The sequence below is a fragment of the Hyaena hyaena genome, unplaced genomic scaffold (assembly GCF_003009895.1).
Source record: "Hyaena hyaena isolate Hyena2069 unplaced genomic scaffold, ASM300989v1 scaffold_111, whole genome shotgun sequence".
NCBI classification, from domain to species: domain Eukaryota; kingdom Metazoa; phylum Chordata; class Mammalia; order Carnivora; family Hyaenidae; genus Hyaena; species Hyaena hyaena.
The window spans coordinates 919,927-939,877 of NW_024080743.1; the positions used below are offsets into that span (position 1 = coordinate 919,927).

The 19,951-nt window shown below is 34.7% G+C and overlaps 2 protein-coding genes across 10 annotated transcripts in view; one reads left to right on the forward strand and one right to left on the reverse strand.

Annotated features, from left to right (window-relative positions):
* Positions 1-8,465, forward strand: part of LOC120234544 (60S ribosomal protein L37a-like) — a 28,248-nt gene extending 19,783 nt beyond the window's left edge. Inside the window, exon 2 of the mRNA XM_039236432.1 lies at positions 8,144-8,465. Coding sequence (XP_039092363.1) covers positions 8,144-8,465 — 322 coding nt within the window. The remainder of the gene's footprint in view (positions 1-8,143) is intronic.
* The window catches only part of ZNF644 (zinc finger protein 644), a 127,255-nt gene that overhangs the window by 84,423 nt on the left and 22,881 nt on the right, over positions 1-19,951 (reverse strand). For all 9 annotated transcript variants that reach the window (XR_005529127.1, XM_039236451.1, XM_039236448.1 and 6 more), the window contains one exon: positions 12,805-12,865. Coding sequence is in view for 8 of the 9 variants with exons in the window: in XM_039236448.1 (XP_039092379.1) it covers positions 12,805-12,848 (44 nt within the window). In the remaining variant the exon portion in view is untranslated. The remainder of the gene's footprint in view (positions 1-12,804; positions 12,866-19,951) is intronic.

Consider the following 19,951-nt stretch of genomic DNA (forward strand, 5'->3'; position numbering starts at 1 on the left):
CTGAAGATCATAATACATTGCTGAAAAAAATTAAGGAAATCACAAACAGAAAAAAAAACCAGTTCAAGGATTGGGAGACTTAATATTAAGTCCCTATTATCCATATTATCCAAAGCAATCAACAGATTCAAAATAATCACTATTAAATTCCCATTGGCATATTTTGGGCAAAGTAGATACATTTACCCTAAAATTCACATGAAATCTCAAGGGATCTCAAAAGTCAAATCAATGCTGAAGAACAAAATTGCATGTCTCACATTTCTTAATTTTAAAATAAATTTGCAAAGCTACAGTAATCAAAACATTCTGCTACTGGCATAAAGACAAACAGACCAAAGGAACAGGAGAGCCAGGAAATACACTCAAAAAACAGTCAAATGATCTCTGCCAAGGATGCCAAAACCATTCAATGAAAACTGGATGGTCTCTTCAACAAATGGTGCTGGGAAAATGGGATAAACACATATAAAAGGATGAAGCTGGATCCTTATTTTATACCATAAATGAAAATTAACTCAAAATGAACCAAAGACCTAAATGTAAGGCCTAAAACTATAAAAAAAAAAAAAAAAGCTTCCTGACATTAAACTTGACAACAATAATTTCTTGAATATGACACCAAAACACAGACAACAAACAAAAAATAGACAACTGGAAGTAGATCAAACTTAAAAACTTCTATGCATCAAAGGGCACAATCAACAGAGTGAATAGGCAGGTAATCTACAGAATGGGAGAAAATACTACCAAATATAGATATGGAGTTAATGTCTAGAATATATTTTAAAAATTCCTGCAAAACAAAAAACCAAATAACTCAATTAAAAAATGGGCACAGGACCTGAATAGATATTTCTCTAAATATAATCTACAAATGCCAACAAGCATGTGAAAAAAATACTTATCATCAATAATCATCAGAGAAAGGCAAATCAAAACTATAATGAGGTGTCAATGCCATACATAGGACAGTTCCCTGAAGGAAATGACAGAAAATGACAAATGGTGAAGATGTGGACAACCTAGAACCCTTGTGCACTATTTGGGGGAGTGTAACCTGGCGCAAAAACAGAAGGGAGGCTCCCAGAAAACTTAGAACTACCATATGATCCAGCCATAACACTTTGAGGTATATATTCAAAAAATTTTAAGGAAGAGTTTTGAAGAATATTTGCACACCTATGTTTATAACAGCACCACTCACAATAGCCAAGAGGTGGAAGCAACCCAAACATCTACTGATGTATGAATCAATAAAGGAAATGTAGCATATGAATATAATGAAATATTCTACAGCCTTAAAGAGGAAGAAAGCCCTGTCACATGCTACCAAATGGATGAAGCTTAAGAACATTATGCTAAATGAAATAAGTCAGTAACAAGAAGACAAATATTACATGATTCCACTTATATGAGGTATCTAAAACAGTCAAATTGATAAAAACACAAAGTATGTGGTGACCAGGGGCTGGAAGGAGGGGCAAAAGGGAAAATTGTTGTTTAATGGGTACAGAGTTTCAGACCTGCAAGATGAAAATGTTCTGGATATCTGTTTCACAACAATGTGAATATACATAATACTATTGAACCATACACTTGAAAATGATTAAGATGTGCATAGCAGCACTATTCACAATAGCCTAAAGGTTTAAGCAACCCAAATGTCCATCCACAGGTGAATGGATAAAGAAACTATAGCACAGCCATAAAACAAGAGAATGCAGTTCTTATTCAGGCATAAAAAGAAATGAAGTACCCACATAGTACAACATGGATCAGCCACAAAAACATTATGCTAAGTTAAAGAAGCCAGACATAAAAGATTACATATTATACAATCCCTTTCATATGAAACATCTAGGATAAGGTAAAGTCATAGAGATAAAAACCAGATTAGTGGTTGCCAGGAGCTAGGGGAAGAGGGAAAAATGAGGACTGACTGCTTAACAGGTACAGGGTTTTCTTGGGTGTGATGAAATATAATAAAACTGGTTAGAAGTGATAACTGCACAATATTGCAAATCCAAAAGGTCACTAAATTTTATGCTTTAAAATTAATAATATATTTTAGGTCAATTGTACCTTAAAGAAAAAGAATCAATTGCATTCCCATATACTAACAATGAACATATAGAACCTGAAATTAAAATCACAATAGTATCTACTTAAGGAAACATAAAACGTAAAATATCCATGTGCTGAAATTACAAATGCTAATGAAAGAAATAAAAGACCTAAATAATGGAGAGATAGACTGGAAGATCAATATAGCATAGATTTCATTCTTGCCAAACTGATCTACAGGTTTATTACAAATCCTATCAAACACCAGGAATGATTCTGATAGACACAGACAAAATTATTTTAGACTTTATATGAAAAGGTACAGACAGGCCTTAGATTGGCTAAAATAAACTTGAAAAGAATAAAGTGGGGAAAATCATTACAGCATACTATACACCTATAATCATCAAGACAGCATGATATTGGATAAACATACAGACCAAAGAAAAAGAATACGAACCCAGAAACAGATCCACACAAATATGCCCGACTAATTTTTGCCAAAGATCCAAAAGCAGTTCAGAGAGCAAAGTTCATTGTTCATTGTGCAACAAAATGGTGCTAGAGAAATTAAATGTCCATAGGAGAAAAAAGAACCTCAAATTGAATCTTACAACTTATAAAACACTAACTCAGAATGGATCACCATGGACTTGAATATAAAATACAAATCTACAAACTTTTTAGAAAAATAAAACATAAGGAAATCTCTTCAGGATTCAGAGCAAAGAGTTCCTAGACCCTGACACCAAGAGCACAATTGGGAGAAAAAAAAATAAAAAAGATAAACTGAACATCATCAAAATTTGAAATTTTAAAGACCCTGTTAAGAAGATAAAAAAACACATGTTACAGACTGAGAGAAAGTACCTAGAAACCCCCTATCTGACAAAGGACCAATAGCTATAATATATAACTCTCAAAACAACAGTAAAAAAACAAACAATCCAATTAGAAAATAAGCAAAAGACATGAACAGACATTTCATCTAAGAGGAGATAAAAATGCAAAAAAGTCACTTGAAAAGATGTTAGCATCATAAGCCATTAGGGAAATGTAAATTAAAATCACAATGAGATATCACTATACACTTTTCAGAATGGCTACGGTAGAAAAAAATTCAAAATTACTTCTAGCACCTAATGCTTATAAGAATATGGAGAAACTGGCTCACTTATTTACTGCTGAGAAACAATTTGGCCATTTCTGATAAAACTAAACATGTAACTAGCATTTATACTTAGCAACTGCACTCTGGGGCATTTATTTAAGATAAATCATAACTGATGTTTACACACAAACCAGTACACAAATGTTCATATGAGCTTTATTCATAATAGCCCCAAAATGGAAATACTCTAGACTTCTGTTCTTTCATAGGTGAACAGTTAAACTGTGAAACACTGACACCATGGAATACTACTTAGCAATACAAAGAATGAATTAATCAATGTATCCAACTTGGATGAATCTTGAGGGAATTGTGCTGATGGAAAAAACCAATACCAAAATGTTGTACATTTGTATGTACATATGATTCCATTTATATAACATTCCTGAAATGAAAAAAAAAATTATAGAAATGGCAAACATAATTGGTTACAAGGGATTATGGTTTAGGGAGAGGGGAAGCAAGTAAGTTATAAAAAGGCATCATTAGGCACTGTTGGAAGGGAAGAACAAAGAAGGAACGAAGTATAAATATGAATGGCTACAGGGTAATTTAAGGGAGAATATTACTTAAATAAAAGTATAATTTTTTAAGATGGAAGAACTAACCTGTCTGCCACACTGTCATCAAAAAATGAAATTTGATTAGATATTAAATATTGTAAGTAATGACTGATTATTCAACAAATGTTTATTGAGTATCTCTGTAATAAGAACTGCTCTAGATGTTGAATATACAATGGTGAACAAAGCAGGCAAGGTCCTACTCATACATAACTTTTCTCCAAATGATTTTCTCCTCTCTCCCCACCTACATCCCCCTCCAAATGATTTTCTGAATCATGATTAACCTAAAGTCTTCATGATCATTTTAACCTAAACTTTGCTATTCAGACTGGAAAATGTCTCCATCATCAAATATTATCAGAATTCATATCTAGGTACTATGTATTAGACAATATTAATGGAAATCCAAGACTTAACACATTTAATATACTCTTAGCAACTAAAGTATCTTTGGTAAGACTCCTGCCATTAACAGTATGATTATTTATTTATTAATGGTATTAAATCTTATTTAATAAGGAGAGGCCAGAAACTCTAAGAAAAATAGCAGTTCATAAATCTATATGGTGCAAACAATTTTTCAATAATCTTTAAGTCTTTTTATCCCCACTACCACCACTCTAAAGTCAGGCCAGTATTCTCCTGCTACTAACTGGTCATCCTGAATCCAATCTAGCGTCTCCATCTGTTCTCCCCATTTTTTTTTAAGAGAGAGAGAGAGAAAATGATTGGGTAGGGGAGGGCAGAGAGAGAGAGGAAGACACAGAATCAGAAACAGGCTCCAGGTTCTGAGCTGTCATCACAGAGCTTGATGTGGGGCTGGAATTCATGAACCGCCAGATCATGGCCTGAGCCGAAGTCAGATGCTCAACCAATTGAGCCACCCAAGTGCCCTTGCTCTCCACATTTTCATTAGGGATATTTTTCTTTTGTTGTTGTTGTTTAATTTTAGAGAGAGAAAAAGAGCAAGTGGGAGAGAGGGGCAGAGGGAGAGAGAATCAACGTGGGCTTGATCCCATGACCCTGGGATAATGATCTGAGCTAAAACCAAGAGCTGGATGCTCAACTGACTAAGCTACCCAGGCGCCCTAATTAGGGATGTTCTTCTAAAACACAGATCTGATCACATCACTTCTTCACATTTTAACTCCTTAAAATGATGTTTCATTACTGTTAATCCAAACTTCTTTATGTTTTTTAAATGTCTATTTTTGACAGAGAACAAGAGAGTGTGAGCAGAGCAGGGGCAGAGAAAGAGGGAGACACAGAATCTGAAGCACACTCCAGGCTCTAAGCTGTCAGCACAGAGCTTGATATGGGGCTTGAACTCAAAACTGTGAGATCATGACCTAAGCCAAAGTCAGACACTTAACCAACTGAGCCACCCAGGTAACCCAATTCAAGCTCCTTAAAATGGTTTATAAAACCCTAAAACCCTAAGTAAGATACCTCAAGACTTATCTCCTCCCTCTTGTCTCTTACCACTACCAGCTCCCCACCCTCACTCCATGTAGAACTCTACCCTCAAGATATACCACATTTCTGGGGTGCCTGGGTGGCTCGCTCAGTCAGCCTCTGACTCTTCTCAACTGGGACTGATTTCATAGTTTGTGGGAGTGAGTCCCGAGTCAGTGAAGCTTCCTACGGATTCCCTCCCTCGCACTCTGCCCCTCCCCCATCTGTGTTCTTTCTCTCTCTCAAAATAAACATAAAAATTTTTTTTTAAAAGATACACATTTTTTTCAGCTCCTCCAATCTTCCCTTCTCTTTTCTCATCTTTTCCACATGTTATTTCTTTTGCTAACAACAGTCCTTCCCCAACTTTTTACCTATGTAAATCATTAACAGTTCTTATAGGTTTTAGTTTAAATGTCACTTGTCATATTTCCATTCAATCATTCAATAAATCTTTATTAAATGCTTACTGATAATCAAGTGCTATACTCGGTGCTTATATATTAATAAATAAAACAAACATGGTCCTTGTCATCCAGGAACACAAACTCTAACAAACATTAATCACATTTTGTTGTAATTACATGTTTAGTCCTTTTTCCTCTTCATACTAATAACTAGTATCAGTTACAAGCCAAAACCAATGTAGCTACAATAACCAATTCAGAAAATAATGAATAAATCAATAAAAAAAATATTTACTGACCACTGATCAAATGACAGATACACCCATAGTCCCCAGCCTTGCTAGTAGACCCTAAAACTTTTCAAATATCTCTTTAATGGTCAGTTATCTCAAAAGAACAGTAGATCAGAGGTCAGAAGACTTAGGTTCTAATTCTATCTTTGCAATTATCTACCTGACTTCCACTAGTCTTTTATTATTTACAAGCCACAAACTCTTAAGTACAATAGTATAATATGTAAATTAATGATCAGTATGGAGTCTTTCACAGTATAATTTATTTCTTGATGGGTTCAAAATGAGGCTTGTTAAAAAGTTTAAGGGGCACCTGGGTGACTCAGTCAGTTAAGCATATGACTCTTGTTATCGGCACAGGTCATGATCTCACAGTTCGTATGTTTGAGCCCCACATCGGGCTCTGTGCTGACAGTGCAGAGCATGGCTGGGACTCTGTCTTCTTCTCTCTATCCCCACCCCACTTTGTACATGCACTTTCTCTCTCAAAATAAATAAAAAAATTTTAAAGAATAAAAATAAAGCTTGAAAAACACAACAAGGAAACCATTTAAACAATGACTTCCTAAACTACATAATAAATTGTAAACTTTAGTACACTTAAGAAAATGCCAGTAACTCTGACACACAGACATCCAGTTAAGTGAAAATATTTTATAAAATAATTTCTAGCAACTAAAATAAGATTTTTAGTTCATACTCCCTCTGTCCACATTTTCCCAAGGCCATGCTACAAACAAAATTCTATTGTATCCTTCAAGGCCCAACTCAAACATCACCTTCCTTCAACAAAACTTTTCCTGATCTTTCCCTTCAAAATACCCTTCTTAGTCCTACTATACTCCCCTACACATACTTGATAGTACTCTGTTCATGAGTTATAATTAGCTATAAGGTACTGAGAATTCAAATTACCAACGCATACTTAACATATAGCAAAGTGCCTAGAACATTATCTTTCAATTAAGGATTACTGAATATCTTGTTTTATTTAGCACCTTTATTTATAGTGTAGACCTACCACAGAAAGGTTAAACTATAGCAATATCAAAATTCTTTCATTTGACAGGGCAGTTTTATGGTTCCCTGTTCACATACCTGAATGACATTTGCTGCTTAGCCTTTAACTGTCAAGTTGAAAACCACTTCAAATTTGGGGATAAACTTTTGTAACAAATACAAGTCTAGATTAAACTTTCTTTGGAAAAAAGAACAAGAAAACAGTTTCCAAAACAAATCAATGCAGCCTACTTAACTTTTTAGACAAATTAAACAACAAAGTGAAACCAAGGATGAGTTTTAGGAGGTGTAGAAAAACAGATATAAACATATCCAGGAGAAAAGGCATCACTCTGGAAAATACTATGCAAAAAAATAAGCTCAAAAGGCAGCAATATCTTAGTCCTTAAAATCAATTCGGAGAAAGCCATCATAATGTTATGGAATTTCTCAGCTCTTTTTTTTTTTATCTTTAATTTAGTAATTTCTACAAGTAAAGAAACCTGGATCAAAGTAACATTTACAGCTTATCACACATGCTATAGGTGGTACACACACACACACACAGAGTTTTCTAAAGCTTGAGTTGCAAGGGACAACAGCTTTTTAGGAACATGTTATTAATCTAAACTTAATTAACCTAATACTTAGTAATGGTTTTCATTTTTATTTTATTTACAGACTATACTAGCATTATATGGAGCAAGTTACAAAGAAATCCATCACAAGGAAATATGTATTCTTTTTTGTTTTTTTAAATATTTTTATTTATTTCTAGGAGAGAGAGAGAGACAGCGTGAGCAGGGGAGGGTCAGAGAGAGAGGGAGACACAGACTCTGAAACAGGCTCCAGGCTCTGAGCTGCAGTCAGCACAGAGCCCGACGTGGGGCTCGAACCCACGAACCGCGAGATCATGACCTAAGCGAAAGTCAGACGCTTAACCAACTAAGCCACCCAGGCGCCCCAGGAAATATGTATTCTAAATAAACAGTATGAAGGTAACAAAGACAAACAATCTGATTATTCAATATTAAATAACTGAATATAACACATAAAGCACAAAAGTATGTTAATTGGTGGTTTTAACAATAAAAGAGAAAAATCTGTGCCAATTATATATTCTTCAATGGAATTAAGATCTGATGAAGGGGACATAACAAACTTTGAGGAATCTCACAATTAAAGGAATGCACCAGCTCTCTCTAGGCTCAGACCTAGTTTGTGGCACACAGCTAAGTACACCAAGAAGGTTGCAATTATCAGTAAACACAGGACCCATTATGTTGCCTCCCTCAGGAAAATGGCAAAGAAGAATGAAATAAGCCAGCACACCAAGTACACTTGCTCCTTCTGTGGCAAACCAAGATGGGGAAGACACGTTGTGGGGATCTGGCACAGGGGTTCCTGCATGAAAATGGTAGCCGGTGGTGCCTGGACTTGCAACACCACTTGTGCTGTCACTGTAAAGTTTCCCATTGGAAGCATGAAGGAGTTCGATGACCAGTAGAAGCTCTACCATATGAAACACCGCTACCCTATAATAAATGGGTTTATTTTGTAACAAAATTACTTTGGCTTGTTGTTAAATATACTCATTAGATGTTCTGATTTGTGTCACACTAATTTTGCTTTTTCAAAAGACCTGGAAATTTAAAATCCTTCTAATTAAAAAAACTGCATCAATAAAATTTTTCACTAATTAGACTGGCATGGATTAAAACACAAGTTAATATTTAGTGAAGTACGTGTGGGGAAAGAGATATTCGCAAACACTGCTAACAGAAATGTTAAGTGATATAATTATGTTGCAACTTTGCAATATGTATCAGAAATTAAAAGTGCACATATGCACTCACCTAGCAATCCACTGCTACAAATTATCCTACATTCTCACACAATGCCAATAATATAGTGAAGTATATATATAGTGAAGAATATTGACTGCAGCCAGCAAAAAACCCTAAGATTGACCCAAGTATCTCTATCAATAAGGAAACAATTATATTAAATGTAATGCATATATGGAAAAATGTCCATGACATACTGGCAAGTGGAAAGAGAAAGATGCAGAATATATACCTGCTATTTCTGATGATTTATGGGGAGTACAGCACTGGGTAAGAGAGGGAAGTTTTGCTTATTTGAAACATTTCTATACTATTTGCTCATACATACATAAGTGAATGTGCCTTCTTTAAAAAATAACATTTCAAAAATACTAAATGTTACTTGACAATATATTTGAAAAAGGAAAAATGCACATTGTACAATCTCATCTAGAATGAAGAACAAATATTTTTGTCAATTTAGAAGTTTTCTTTTTCACATTACAACAAAGGGTAGCACAACCACAGTGCTACTAAAGTTAAGCATAGAGAGGTTAATTTGAAAATTAAGGAAATCAGCTAATATAAGATAAATATTCATAAAGAACTTCAAATCCTTGGACTTTAGGGACTCTGTGAAATAAAAAAAGCAGCTGCTAACCATATAAAATACTGAAGGGCAAAACGAAGAGGAAGAATCTGAAACTGAGGTATACCTATCAGCTTCGGAGAAGAAAAACCAGTCTAAAATCTTTCAAATACACATTAAGTCAAACAACCTCAAGGTTAAATTTCTCTGAATACTCTAATTTTATCAACAAGAAAACTAAACATACTTCACATCCATGATGAAATAAAACAAATAACTGAAGTTCTACATTTGGTAAGAATCTATGTCTATGAAAATCCTCGTAGGGATCAGAAGAAACAGCAGGAGATGGGGTCAATGTCCAACTCTGTGTTCAACCTTTATGGCAGAAGCTGCAGAGAGGAAAAGCAACAAATTGATCCCAGTGGGGAAGAACCTTTCCTTGCTTTGGACTTGCTAGAAGGCATAAGAATCCCCCAGGTGACAACGGCCAACCCAACTAGCCAAATTTCAAACATCGAAAAACTAGTATAAAACGCTTTAAAATATTTTAAAAGTTTCATTTCCTAAGAAAGTATATTATTTATATATATTATAGATCTACAAAGATAAAACAAAATTTTTAAAAATACTTTTCATCACACAGCAAGCTTCCTAAACTATAGAAATCAAAAATGTTATCACAGTTCCAGATTATATTTCAATTTCCTTCTCTACTACAGTATTTTTTTACTCTCAGGAAAATGAGAAAAAATTTTATTTATTAGATGTGACCAGTCTTCCTAATCTTCTGCTTGTATTAGTCTAATACATCTTTAAAAATCTTTAAAGAAAGAACTAGTACAAACTCACAAAAAAAATACCATTAGTATTAAACACTCCAATTTCCATAACATGGATTAATGCCTTCATTTGAAAAGAGTAATCAAAATCAACACAGTTTTCCTTAAGGTCTCAACTAAGAACATTACGAGCCATTTTTTTCAACTGGACTGAAAGACTTGGGGGAGATTTTATTTCTCCTTCCAAAATGTCTATAATGCTGCTTTTGTACTGCCTCATTGGCTCCTTCATACAGCCCAAGAGCAACTGAAGTGCCAATGTCCTCACCCCATTCCAGTCAGTATTCTCAATCCCTACTTGTCTGAAACAGAATTCTATTCAGTGTTCTATGTTTTACAAACATTCATTAAGTACGCACAGTGCTCTGGCACTATGCTCCTAAGATAAGTAAGACACTGGTGGGGTCTACCTTCAAAGAGCTTGCCACAGTCCAGTAAAGGAAACACACTACCGCAGTAGGGTCAGGTCTGGCTCAAAGGACAAGTTAATGCTTCAGATGGACTGTTTCAGGAAATAACTGACAACCAGGAGAAAGGACAATGGCAGCTGGGGAGGCAAAGGGTTGAGGAAGAGTGACAACATATAATTAGGACTAAAACTAAATATATGAAACATCACACTTGTTTTATTCAGATAATTCTAAGCATTCTGGAATAGCTGCAGTGAGACCTCTGTATGCTGTATTACAGAGCTTATGTTTTATTGTGCAGGTGATAGGGGAACAATGGAGGGGACAACTAGAGGAAAGAAACTAATGCAGAATGCTGGCAAGTGAGGTCAGAAACTTGGAGAACCAAAAAAAGAAAAAAAACCCAAATTATAGAGGGAATAAAAATATCTGTAGCATGGAATTTTACTCAGCAATAAAAAAATAATGACTTCTTACACAACAATATGGAGGAAACTCAAAAATACTATGTTGATTGGAAAAAGCCATACAAAAGAGTACAATGTTACATAATTCTATATACATTACAAAATTCAAGAACAAGCAAAATTAAGCTACGCTGATAAAATTCAGAAAGATGAATTTTAAAATTCTCCTCAGGGAGAAAGGCTATTAGATTGGAAAGGCAAGCGTACAAGGAATTTTCTGGGCAATGAAAATGTTCCATATCTTGATCTCTATGGTAGTTACATGTGTGAACATATATGTAAAAACCCCATTCAGCTCTATACTTTAAATTTTACCACATATACATTACAACTTAATCTATATAAAAATGTACATTATATCTTACAAAAAAAGAAAAAATGCGTATTTAATTGTGGTAGAATAAGGTCAGAATAAGTTAAGCCCTTACGCAATATGTGATTTTTAAGAAATCAGAATAAAGGTTCTAATAGACACTGTATACTCAATTAACAAACACAATCCCTATAAGACCTTAAGTACAAAAGTCTATCTTCTTTTCCCCTACAAGCAGATATATTGGCAAGTGTTCTTTATAATAAATGCTGTTAAACCAGTGTACTTTTCCCAAAGAAAAGAAATAGCTCACTATAAACCAAAAATAAATAAATAAATTTTCTACACAGCAATATCTATCCTACAGGAAGTACTACAAAGATTAATAAGGCATGAGAAGCAGTTAACACAATATAGAGCACAATGAGAACCCTTCAGACTGCCACTACAATTATTATTATATAATAGCAATAAAAGTGAAACTTCCCTTCCAATTATGCCTAAGCCACTTATTGAGAATACACTGGTTAACTGCATATTACTCAACTGCAGCCACTTCTCACTCTAGGCTTTTTTTTTTCCTTTTTTTTTAATCTTTGAGATCAGCAAGTTTCTGACAGCTGAAACATCTGGTTAGATTGGAGAAAGACCATGTTAATTACAATTTATCAAAGTATTCTTTTTAATCTGTTTGTATCCTGAAACCATGCTTATTTACCAAAAGACAGCAAATGTATTTTTAACATCTCAACAGCTTATATTATTAAAAACTCTTTTTTCATATAACAAACCAAACAAGTACATGATCACAGTTCATCTTCCTGAAAATCAAGTCTTAAAAAATTAAATTAAATCACAATGCTAACTTAGAAAAGTCATTCAGTATTGACATTCATAGGAAAAATATTATCGTTTACAATTGTGAACATTATATTAACATATGAAAAAGCCACAACATGGCAAATTTCATCAATTTGTAGAAGGGCTTCCTTAGTAGAAGTAAGAAAGTAAAATTTGCAAAGGCAAAAACTACTCAAGTACTCACTAAAAGAACACTGAAGAAATCTAGCAAATCTCTTACGGAACCGGTTTCTGAATAGCTAAACCAAATACCAACTCAATTTTCTATTATTAATAGTCACTGGAAACTGCACATTTAAGTTAAACTCAACATAAAAGAAGGAAAACTAAGAATTTAGTTCCAGAGTTTGATAGCTCTACTGTTACTTCTACCAAATCAACTGGAACAAGTATATAAAAAAGTCAATTCTTCACATTTCAAAATTTTATTGAAAAACTCATCAATTCTGATCTTGAAGGCACATTTTTAAAACACAAATTTTTTTTGTATTATTCCTACTTTGATATGTAACACTTAACAAAGCAGTCTTCTACTTACCTAGATTTTGTCTTATTAACATCTTGTTGCAAAAACAATCTCATTCGAAATTAACTCAAACCTGAAAAAACACATGCAAAGATCATCATTTAGTTTTCTGCTTCAGATAAAAATAAGTACATCTATGATACACTTATTCTTTTAAATTCAAAACTGCAATTCAAATTATCTTCTTCATATAACATTTATCTGAAAAAGTCATTCAACTAAAACATGATCATTTTAAACTTTTAGGAAACTTGTAAGTACCATCTTTTTTGATGAACAATGATCTATTCAAATGAGAAACTTAAAACTTTATAGTTCTCTTTAAAAAAGATTTACAATATGAGGCATCTGGGTGGCTCAGTAGATTAAGCATCTGACTACGAATCAGGTCATGATCTCGCAGTTCATGAGACTGAGCCCTAAATAGGGCTCTGTGCTGACAGCTCTGAGCCTGGAGCCTGCTTCAGATTCTGTCACCCTCTCCATCCCTCCCCCGCTCTCCCTCTCTGTCTCAAAAATAAGCATACATTTAAAACTTTTTAAAAGATTTACAGTAACTTATTTTGATTAATTTTAACAGTATAGCAATAATTAAAATCAGTATTTGTTAATAAAACACACACTTCTATCTAGATGTTTGTCTAATACTATTATATACATACCAAAAAGTACACCAAAAAGCTGAAGAAGAAAAATACAGTATGAGATGGCATAAAAGTATATACTGTAATAATAACTAACAATGATTATTTACTAAATGCCACATACCATTTATTCTAGAAGACCTTTTATACGGATACTCTCCTGCTTCCTCAATTTAACCTACAATCTAGTGTAATGTGACCACCACCCCAACGTTCCACTTCTACTTGAAAAATTACCTACCCCTAATTTTATCACATTTCATATATTCTGAAAACTCAGTATGTCTTATTCTGTACTCGATACATCTCCTTCCCTTACCTGAAACAAGCTTGTTATTCTTTTAAATTCTTATTACCCCAAAATGACACCACCATACCTAGATCACTGTAACTATTCTATTTCTAGACTATCATCTCAAATTCATCCTTCCCAGAAGAAGTCATCATTCTGAAACAGCTATCCTGAAGATATCACCTCTATGCTCCAAGTCCTTCAACAGTACTCATTAATGATCTCATCCCCATTGATTTATCCCTAATCTTTACTCTCCTATTCACCCAGGTTTCTAATAGTAAACCCTTCAAACTCCTGGAACAGCACCCATGCACACTCAGCTTTCATGCTTTTTCACATGCAAAGTACACATTCTTTCTTTAACTCTGCTAACACCTTTTTTACTAGTTTTGCAAAATTCAATTATTAGTTTGAATATTAGTTATCCTGAAAGATCCTTCTCTAACTTCTTCAGCGATGTGGTATTTCTCAATTGCTATAACAGCTGGTGATGGTTCTGTATCAATTCTGTTTACCTGTGTGTTTTCTGAACTACAGTGTGGACACACTGAGGCGAAGAATTCAATTCATCTTATTTCAGCATTTTCACTGGATGGCACATAGTAAAAGTACAACGGTGTAGGCTGGATGAAAGATTAGAAATTTTGTGTTGTATCCCAAAATGTACATAGGGAAATAAGTAAAATTCAGGCTAATGAGTTTAATTCATGTTTCCAGGACTAGAGGGAAAAAAATCCTATCACTTCTGAATCATTAATCAAATCACATTACTTTATGAAATAACTACATGTAAGTAAGATACAGCTGACAAAAATTAGACCAGTGCAAACTTCTACTGAGTGACTTACTTAATTTCACTGATCATCAGAACCAAGATTTTGGTTCTAAATGTTTGCATCCCTATTGAAAACAAAGTTTGTGAACTATAATTCCTAGATTAAAGTATTGGACTTAGGCAGAAAAGAGGTGGAGAAGAAGGTGAAAATGGTTTTAATACTAATAATGTCAATAACCTAGAAAGGTGGTTCTCAAACTTCAGAATACATCAGAATCACCTAGAGAGCATGTTATACAGACTGCTAGCCCCCACCCTCAGATCTCCTGATTCAGTAGTTCTAAGTTGGAGCCTAATGACTTGCATTTCTAGTAAGTTCCTAAGGTCATGCTGCTATTTCTAGAACCACACTGAGAATCACAGACCTAGAGTTTTCTGCATAATGTCTAGAAAAGACAAGAATATTCTGTCACCCACGACCACCAATCTTTACCTGCCCAGAGCTGGATACTGTGACCTATTGCAAACTGAACTATAAATCAAGTGAGAGGACTAAAAACCCACTTGGAGTTGCTGTGAAAAGATGAAAAACGGCCCTGCAAAAGAGAATACACATCATAATACTCAGAACCTGTGACTATTACCTCGTATGACCTCTCCTCCCAAAAGAAAAGTCTTTACAGATGTAATTCAGTTAAATATTTTGAGATGGAGAGATTACCCTGGATTATGTGGCTGAGCCCTAAGTACAATCATATATATTCTTGAAAGAGGGAGATGGAGAAATGGGACTATACAGGAGAGAAGGTGAAGACAGAGTAGAGATCTGAAACACTGGCCTTGAAGATTGCAGCCACAGTTAGGAATGTCAGTAGCCACGAGGACTGAAAGAGAACCTTGTAGAAAGTTTCACTATTTCTTGAAGTGTCAAATATACAACGACTACGTATGATCCAGTCGTTCCACTTCTTGGTATTTACCCAAAGAAATGAAAGCATATGCTCATATAAAAACTTACATACAAATGTTCACCTTTATTTGTAATAGCCAAAAGTCAAAGGAAAAAACGTCCACCAACATGTGAACCCTTATATTATAGTTTTACAATGGAATAAGTAGGAGTGAACTAAAGATACACGCAGTGTGTATGAATTTGAAAATAATCATGCTGACTGAAAAAAACATACACAAAAAGATTATATACTGCATAAGGGAGGAGCTATATACATGAAAGAATTAAAAGGGGCACAAGGAAAGTTTGAGGATAAAGGATAAGTTTATAATCTTCATTGTGATGATTTCATGGGTATATACAGATGTCTAATCTATTCAAATTGTACACATAAAACATGATTTATTACATACCAATTATGCTTCAATAAAATGGCTTATAAGATCACAATATGCAAATATTAATAAACTTGGGAAATTAAAGAAGTTAGAGTAATAATAATGAATACAAAAAGAATATTGTCATTTATAACCAAAAAAGTAGAGGTGGAAATAAATCCTCTTTCAACACCTACAACTGGTACTACAATTTTGGTAATTCAATGTATCAACAATGCTTCTAGAATGTCATCAGATACATCCTATGAAACATATATAACTAGAAACATCTAGATCTCTGAACAGATTCACATATTTAATTTATACTTGCCTAAATTTCTAGACCCAAACACAATCCTACTCAAATACAGTTAAGGCTCAACCTAGAGTATAAAACATTAATTTTACAGCATTAATAAAAAATCTGTCTGCAAAAATAGTTCCAATTCTATACTTCCCCATTATTCACACATTTAGCAATGAGGCTTTGCAGTTTCTCCCTTAACTGTAGGTTTCCATGTAAGGAAGATGAACAGAATGCAACAGATGTCAGTTTGCCAATTCTGAGCTTGACCTCAGGAGATCTTGCATGGTTCTGCTTAGAATCCTGCCACCACCATGAGAACAAGACAATTCTAATCTGCTGGAGGATAACAGGACAGCCCAAATGTCCCAGCACAGGCCATCCTAGACAATCCAGCCAAGAGGACCAAAGCCACCTTCCTGACCTGCTGTTGGATGAAGAATCATAAATGAGTCCAGCCAAGAAATACTGCCTACCTGACTTACAGACTTGCTTTAACAATAAATGTTTGTCTTAAACCACCAAATTTTAGAGTACAAGTAAAACCCTGAATTGTGAATAATTTGGTCTGTGAGTGTTCTGCAAGACCAGCAAACATTTCTCATAAATTTTGATAAATGAACGATGTCTTGCGATAGGAGTAGCAGGTGACACCAAATGTCACATGATCACAACTGAGCCAATGGTTCTTGAATTTGATTTGCTAAACAAGTGCTTTAGATTATAAGCATTTCCAAAACAAATTATGCTCGCAAACCAAGGTTTTACTGTAGTTTGTTATACAGTGATAGCAAACTGATACAACTCAATCCTAAAGAAACCAAATTATTCTTATCCCTAGAAGAGTTATTTTATTTTTTTTATTTTTCTTAACCAGTATTTCAGATTAACAACTGATATCAATTTTTGAAGGCAATTGTTATTGCTCTTTTATTAGCAGTAACTCTACAAAACATCTTGTGAGTTGGCCAATTTCAAGATACATATAAACTGAGCAAAATAATTTTTACAAGTAACGTTACCAATTATTTTTTGTGAAATTCTGTTGCTAGACAGCTTCACTAGATACAACCATATAAAGAAATTTTTCAGGGTACTCCAAAATGATCTGTTAGAGGTATTATAGAGAGATCTGCCATCTTACCTAACATCCTTTTTCCTATTTATGTTAATGGTACCCTGATTGCCCATTAATAAAACACTCTTAACTCAACGGTTAACAGTGGCACCACGGGCTCCTGGACTGAGGAATGAACAAGTGGCGTCCAGGCTGATGAGAATTTCTCAGGCAGCCACAGCAATCTGTTCACAGATGAGAAGGTAGGCCAGTATGGGAAATTGGGACTCCTTCCCAGAATGTTTCCAAGTACTAGGAAAGGTACTCTCTTCAGTGGAAACAACAGCCATGAGAATTATGTATGTCAGAGCAGTCAGCAGCCATCTCTGCTACCTCACAACATACTTAGGAAATCAAGCCACCATAGAAAAAACCCAAGCAAAAAGCTATAAACATTATCATAATGACATCATATGCACCCATCAATAAAAACATGCCTGAAATAATTGTAGTAATAGCAGAATAGTAAATAACTTATCAATCCTCCTACTGAAACCTACTAGAGAAACTGAACAAAATTTTTAAAAAACTATCAACTTGAAGGCACCAAAAAGGTAAGACAACAGTAAAGAATGACCTGGCCAAGATCCAAGATGGGATAGAAACCTACAGATACAAACCCAGCATCCAAGCATGCTTTGTTGCCTTCAGGGTTTTTGCAATACAGGTGAGGCAGCTGAGAAACTGATCATAATTTCTGACGTTGTAATTGAGCTAAGGAGACCAAAAGGGGAATACAAGATTCAGAAATGGTGGGAACCATACTGAACATTGCCGGCTTTTTGACTGAGACTCCAAAGGACTAAACTCTAGTGAGACACAAGTAAAAAAGTCCTTGCACGTACTACAGCCCCACCTAAAGACATTTAGGTGAGCAAATTAAAACAAAAACAAACAAAAAACCAAATTCAATCCCTAAAATTTGAACAGAGTAATCCCAGGCTGCTGGAGATCCCAGGTGAGGCACAAACAAACAAAAATTATCTCTGGAAAAAGACATTACAGAATTATCAAATTTTAGGCCTGGAGAGCAGTTGAAAATATAAATGGAAATTTAAGTGAGAGAGCATGGCAGCTGGAGAACCAGAGAATCAATGAAACAAAATTATTAGCATAAACTTTGCCCAAATCACTGGATGACTGGTAAACCAAGTATGCACAGAGAACAACTGCAGGGGTCAAGGGGAAAAAGTTGGCAAAGGCCAGTATTTTTACACTTGAAAAACAGAGCTGTACTACTGATGCTTTTTCAACAGAGTGCATTTCTCAAGTGTGCATAGTTTGGGCAACAAGAAGGTGAAGTCTTTCAAGGCTGAAGTGCCAGGGGACAGAACTATAGCCCAGGAGAACAGGTGGAAATTAGTGGAACCCCTAGAAGCAAGAAAACCACAGGGCAAGCGTCAAAATCAGACTATAAACCTCATCCAACAAATCTCAGGAAAACATTAACAGAAACTAGAGTCACTAAAACATGTTCATACGATGCCCCGTTTTCAAGCAAAATATATCATACACAAAGAAATAGGAGATTGTGATCCATACTCAGGAAAAAAAGGGGAGTCAACAGATACATTTGGAAACTGGGAAATGGGAAATAAAACCACTACACACTCTATAAAATTACTAAAGTTAAAGATTAAAAATATAAAATGTTGGTAGAAATGAAATGCAAAAGTGTTGATGAGATTGTAAATGGTTACAAAACACTTTGGGGGAAAAAAGTTTTTAATATCTTCCGAAGTGAAATAGAGGTACACCCTAAAACCAAGCTATTAAACTCCTGGATACTTACTCAATATGAATTATGCATGGGTACACAAGGAGACATGCACAAGGAAATACACACTATTATACATAAAAGCCAAAAAGTAGAAAAAATCCAAATCGCCACAGAATGGATAAACTGTGGGATATTCATATAATGTACTGTACTATACAGGCATACCTTAGAGGCTGCATGGGTTCAGTTCCAGACTATCGCAATAAAGCAAAATCGTAATAAAGTGAGTCAAATGATTTTTTTGGTTTCCCAGGGTATATAAAAGTTATGTATACCCTATACTGTAGTTTATTAAATGTGCAATAGCATTATGTCTAAAAAAAGTATGTATCTTAATTTAAAATATTTTATTGCTAAAAAATGCTAACCATTATCTGAATTATCAGTGAGTCATTATCTTTTTGCTGGTCTTGCCTCAGTGTTGATTGCTAACTGATTAGGGTGGTGGCTGCTGAAGGTTGGGGTGGCTGCAGCAATTTCATAAAATAAGGCAAGTCAGCCACGTCAATTGAGTCTTCTTTTCATGAACTATTTCTCTGTAGTATGCGATGCTGTTTGAAAACAATTTAGCCATGGTAAAACTGTCTTCCAGAATTGGAGCCAATCCTCTCAAACCCTGCTAGTGCTTTATCAACTAAGTTTATATAATACGTAAATACTTTGCTGTCATTTCAACAACCTTCACAGCATCTTCACCAGGAGTGGATTCCATCTTTAAAAAGCACTTTCTTTGCTCATCTCTATGAAGAAACTCTTCATCTGTTCAAGCTTTATCATGACTGCAACCATTCAATCACATCTTCAGGCTCCACTTCAAGTTTTCTCTTGCTATTTCCACCACACCTGATGTTACTTCCTCCACTCAAGTCATGAACCTCTCTCCAGGTCATCCATGAGGGTTGAATTTAACTTCTT